Source organism: Taudactylus pleione, unplaced genomic scaffold (assembly GCF_031769625.1).
Source record: "Taudactylus pleione unplaced genomic scaffold, aTauple2 ptg000114l, whole genome shotgun sequence".
Classification (NCBI taxonomy): Eukaryota; Metazoa; Chordata; class Amphibia; order Anura; family Myobatrachidae; genus Taudactylus; species Taudactylus pleione.
In genome coordinates this window covers 8,362,999-8,368,998 of record NW_028284516.1, presented here as the reverse complement: position 1 = coordinate 8,368,998, position 6,000 = coordinate 8,362,999, and the positions used below count along the sequence as shown (strand labels likewise).

The following is a 6,000-nucleotide window of genomic DNA, read 5'->3' as shown; positions in this document are numbered from 1 at the left end:
TGACTGCACAACACAGTCCAGCCAGCCCCTATGGACTTTGAAGTAGTGGACACAGCCCCTATTAACAACAGCAGCACAGCACAACACAGCCAGCCAGCCCCTACGGACTTTGAAGTAGTGGACAACAGCAGCACTACACTACACTACACTACACAGCCCAGCCAGCCCTAACTCCCACCCTCCCTCTTCACTGTCCACAGCCGAGTGAGAAAATGGCGCCGACGCGGGTACCTTATATAGGATCCAAAACCCGCGAGACTCGGAAGGCAGGATGATGACGTTTTGCCTCGATTTCAGATCCGAGTCAGGCGGGAAAAGTCGAGCCTGACTCGGATCGGACTCGGATCGGGGGGGCTCGGGGGGTTCGGATTTCAGAAATCCGAACCCGCTCACCCCTAGTTATAATGCGATGCCATGAAACAGCCCAACCACACCAATCAAGGGAACCCACGCCCCAAAATTCAACCCATAACTGCACTATATAAATTTGTAGGACTTTCACAACAATGCAGTCAAAATGCCAGAATCCCTACTTAAAACCAATAGGGGACAAGTGGGAAGGGGTGCTAGCCTAGGCTGAAGGAGTCTCATGCCTTTAGGTGTGCATATGAGCACACTAAATAGAGTACAGTATATGGAAAAGGCATAGGCAAACGCAGGGGGGTTTCCAGTTGCCTGGAAACCCCCCTCCCCAGCCCACATTAGAAATAGTATCATAAAATTTTACTAGTGCTGCATGTTCTTCCCACTATCCCAAATGAAATAATTTGCACCACCTGTGGATATTTTAACATGTATCAGCCAGTAATAAATACACCTATGTGCCAACTAGATCTGGAAAACATGCACTGTTAGGGGTGCACTGCTATGTATAGACCATCAATAGGCTTAATTATTAATACCATATAACAATACACTATCCAGTGCATGATGAGACCAATATGTACATATATGTCCAGGGCAGTGCTAGTTTCTTCACTCAGCTCAGGCAGGATGGCCCTACTGCTGCATCTAATGGCTTACTGTGATCACTGGCCCTGTATATGCTGGAGTTATGACTCACAATACACTTTGTATGACGCATATTAAAGCTGTGTAAGCTGTTTGCCACTGAAAGGGGCCGCCCTAGACTGCACACCCTGAATATATATATATATATATATATATATATATATATATGGAGGTGGTACCTGTTGAGACAACTGTTGTAGACACAAAAAGAAAAGTTACAAGGGCACAACTCCAACATTATTTATTATATATAAATATCCATATGGATTATACACTATGTAGACAAAGTGATTGGACACTGACAGCAAATAGATCAGTGAGATTTTATTGATGTCACTACTATGTAGGCCAACCACATGCAGTGATTACTGCAGACACTCTTCTTGGCAAACTGTCCACAAGTTCCTGGACAACAGCAGGCGGTATGTTTTGCCATTCCGCCTTATGTACAGTGACCAACTGTGACACTGAAGAAGGTTGAGAACAACCTGACACTCAAATTCGTCCCAGAGGTTCTCAATTGGGGTTAAGCTCTGGACTCTGAGCTGGCCAGTCTATCCGACTTACAGAATTTTCTGTATACCAGTCCAGCGTCACCCTGGAAACATGACAGGTGGCATTGTCATCCTGATAAAACAAACTGGAATTTATTTCCTCATTCTAATGCAATTTATAATATGTCCTATGGAATATAATGATAATGTAATGACGCAGATGGAAACACATCATGGGCAGAATCAATCACATAGAAGCATGTATCCCTTGCTGCCATTAGAAGTGACCTTGTGTAAGCAGCAGAATTACTTTGGGACAGAACAATAATTGTATTTTAAACAAAAAACACTTCAGCTGCTGAATGCAGGAATATATGTGCCATGGCAATTACAGTGATGGGCAGAGATATATATAAAGCTAAGTGATACACTGTAAACTATCCATCTATCTGCACAATATGACTGTGGTACTTTGATATATTTACTCTTTTACTATGACATGAACATTTAGCTTTATATAGCAGTAATTCATGTTTAAATAATACCCCTTTTACACCAGAGCAAAAACCTGGGTTATTGTTGTGTCTACTCGGGTCGCAGCTCAATGTAAAAGGGTCCATAACAAATAACCCGGGTCAAGTGACCTGGCAATCCAACCCAAGTAGCTATCAGGGTCGGACCCAGGATGGACCTGGGTAATAGTCTAGTGTAAATGGTGCAACCCAGGTAATCCGACCTGGGTCATGCCTAAAATAAGCTGATTGGTGGTTGTGGAGCAGTCCCCTCCCACTTTTTATGACCTCACAAGTTTAGCAGGGCAGACCCAGGTTCAGTGTGAACGGGGCTGACCTGAGAATAACCCAGATCGATGGTGCTGTGTAAATGGTGTCTGACCTGGGTTGGAATCATCTCTGAAAACCCAGATTGGACCTGGGTTTTTGGTGTAAAAGAGGTATAAGTTGAATAGTACATTAATTACTGGTAGATTTAGATTAGAATAGGAATGGCCATAGGTGGGTTAACCATCAATGGTCACCATCGATAGTACCATAGGCGATTAACTTCAATGGCACTGATGGTCATCCCTGCTCTATTACTTACCGGGCACCGGACCAATCAGAGTTGGGGTCGGGGCTTTGTGGGTTGCATTGGGATGAGGAGTTATGCTCCATGTCCCGGCACCAGGGAGAAAAACAAAAAATGTGGGGCTCTGTGTTATTGATGGCTGAGAACCATTGGATCTTCATCATCAAAACCATCAACTAGCGGTGGTTAACCATCGATGGTCAATAACCATCTTTATTTTAGAGTAATCTCCCAGGGTTTGCCTGGCCTACAGGGATACATGGGAAATCCATGGTGGGCCCTATTGTCTAATGGCCTCACCCCTTCCTCAAATGTCAGGTTCCAGACTCTGAACTTGATTTATACATTGTTACTCTATTAGAGGGTCATTTACATGGTATTAAATGGCTGGCCAATCTTCTGTGGAGGCTGGCCACACCCCTTAAGCATGGCTTCTACCATTGGACTCCCATGGTGGGCCCTTCATGCACTGAATATACTGATTTCAGTGTCTGTTGCAACTGGGAGTTTATAAGAAGTTTTTATGTGGATCAAAAGAACTTCACTATAAGACATAAGATATCAGTACCCATAATCGCATTCACTATAAGACATAAGATATCAGTACCCATAATCGCATTCACTATAAGACATAAGATATCAGTACCCATAATCGCATTCACTATAAGACATAAGATATCAGTACCCATAATCGCATTCACTATAAGACATAAGATATCAGTACCCATAATCGCATTCACTATAAGACATAAGATATCAGTACCCATAATCGCATTAACTTATTAATAATGGAAAAATTGCTTAATTCTAGTTAAGCAGATCTTAAAACCCAACTCTTTATAAATGCCAGTCCTGCTATCCGTGGTACACAATTCTTATGAGCAAAGTAAACTTCAATTACTTCCAGCTCTGCATCAGGCCCATAGTGTGTAATCTCCCCAATTGTGTATCATGTAACTTTATATTTCCTGTCACTTTATAAATAAGTAATACTAATAATTGCATTCCCTGATACACAACTATAATTTGTTGGTGCTGTCTCTTGACCTGAGAAGTCTCCCAGCCTTTCAGGCTTTCTTCTCTGATTCTCTGACTTCCACGGTGAGAAGTTCCCCTTCCCCAGCCTTGGTTGAGGGAGACATTGTTATAATGTAGGACTTGTTCTTGGTATCTGTTTGGGCATTTGTCTTTGATGAAGCCCCATTGTATGTCTTTGCTGCATCTCCCTGGCTGCCTGCTGCCGCTTGCTTGCTGGGTTCTTGTTCCTCTTTCAAACTATTGCTCTTCTCCCGTTCTCCTTGATTTAAGGGCATTTCGCTCTGTTTCGTATTCATCTCTGAACTGCTAAACCCTGGTTTTCCCTTAAAAAAAAAGCAGAGAACATACATTTATTTGTACTTAAATAGGCAACAAATAATGGTGCACTGTCACTGGTGAGAGTATGAATGTTCTGCTGCTGCCACACATCATCGCTAACACTTACAGATCTACTTGATGTAAGCAGCTGTCCCAGCAACAGTACTGAGCAGAGGTAGAAATTTCAGCAGTCAGCAGGCGAGTAATAAGCCACTGAAACACCCGCCCCCTCTCACTTATCTCACTTACATCAAGTCAGAATACGTCTCCAGCCACTAATAAATCTCAGCCATTTAACTGAAATATGTCACAGAAACAGAAAGCAAAGCAGAGGCTCGTGACCTTGCAAGAGAAATAAATTTGTAAGCCGCTTTCCCGGTAAGCCAGCACATAAGGTAGTACAGTATATATGGACGGGAAGAATCATATTTTCAACCGGAATATTTAAGTTGAACAAAATTGTTTATCTATTTGTTATGTGTTCTGCTATTGGAGCTTCTCAAGCTGAAATACTGTATCAAATGCTGGGGCAGGAACAAGATTGCTAATGCAGAAAATAACATTATGTTTTTATCCCAATTTTACGAGCAGAATGTACCCAGAATTTGCATGTGGATGCTCTCTCCATAGAGGACGCATTGAACTCTGGCTCAGGGGAGCGTATTCTCTTTGCACTCATCAAACTCTTAAAAGAGCACAGCATGGTGAGGATGTGAGCAGTCATAAAGCTAATAATGCCATTTCGCTGAAAGAGCGCAAAACCTGTAAAATGTGGGATAAGAAAGGCTTTTGCTGAAACGTAATTCAAAAACATCCTAATTAGAATGAAAGTTATTTTGTCTCATAAGCACCCTGTCTCACTTTCCCTATATCGCTTTTAGTTTCACATAACTAATTATTATTACACAACTTTTCTCTCTCTCATATAACTGCCTGGGGTAGATGTACAAAACTGCACTTTTATTAAACTATACAGTAAGTCATGCTCTGTGATGTTTGGTTTGTGAACCATGGGATTTACTAAAGATCAAACAGCACCTCAAAGAACATTTAAAAAAAATAAAAAATACGCAATGTGTAAAACCGTCACCCCAATTTTTATACATGGACCGTGTTCAAACCTTTTTATGTATTAAGCCACTATGCTGCTGTTTGAGTTATTTGCCTGTTAGTATGGGGATAATATAGTAAGTAATATAAATCCAATCCCTCTTATTTTCTCAAAACTGAGCCTACTCAGCATCTGCCGGGTCCTCCAGAGGCAGTGAGACAGTAAGGCAACAAAATGATCTGACCTCCTCACCTAGGGCAGGATGTATCAATCATAAAACCGCTGATAACTGCCATTTTCTGAGTTTTACTGCAATATATATGTATCCCCATGTGAGGCCCGCACGTCCTAGTGAGTTCTTTTAAATCACCTAGGTAGATTGTTGTTATCAAAAAGCGGTTTATTCTATAGGTGGCAATACAGACATGTGGATATATAACCAGACAGATGCACTTGTTTGCAGGGACAGCATACACAAGTGATGGACGTGCAGTTCCTAATCACCAATCCCTGAACACACCAATGTAGTAGGAAACATACCATTATATATTCCCACCATGGCCCGTATTCAATTTGGAGCGAAAAGCCATTTTCGCACGTTTTTGGCGAAAACTTTTCGACGATGACGTAATTTTTGCCTGTTTTGGTTTTACTCCGTATTCGAATTGAAAGACTTTCCGCCTAGGCGGAAAGTCAATGCAATGTTATAGGCAAAAAAGTTTTGCCTATGAATAGCAAGCGGAAAAAAGTACAGAATTGGGGTTTTGGGGTGTAACGTTGTGGGAACCCCCGTGCAGCCTTCAGACAGTCCCCCAAAGGTAAACTGTGTAAAAAAAATAAAAAAAACACTTAAGGACACCCAAAAAAATCACTCTGAATTTGGGGGCAAAAAAAAAAAAAAAAAAGTTGGGGGACAAAGTTAAAAACTAGCGAACTTGACTCTGGGATGGGGGGGGGTCCCCAAGTATGGTTCAGGTGTTTTCTTTTCATTACAGGTGCTTG

General features: G+C 41.8%; 1 protein-coding gene across 1 annotated transcript in view; it reads right to left on the bottom strand.

Moving 5' to 3' along the window:
- Positions 1-3,250: 3,250 nt before the first annotated feature.
- CNGB3 (cyclic nucleotide gated channel subunit beta 3) overlaps positions 3,251-6,000 on the bottom strand; it is a 246,521-nt gene continuing 243,771 nt past the window's right edge. Inside the window, exon 19 of the mRNA XM_088471523.1 lies at positions 3,251-3,952. Within this exon, the coding sequence (XP_088327649.1) occupies positions 3,659-3,952 (294 nt within the window). The 3' untranslated portion in view covers positions 3,251-3,658. The remainder of the gene's footprint in view (positions 3,953-6,000) is intronic.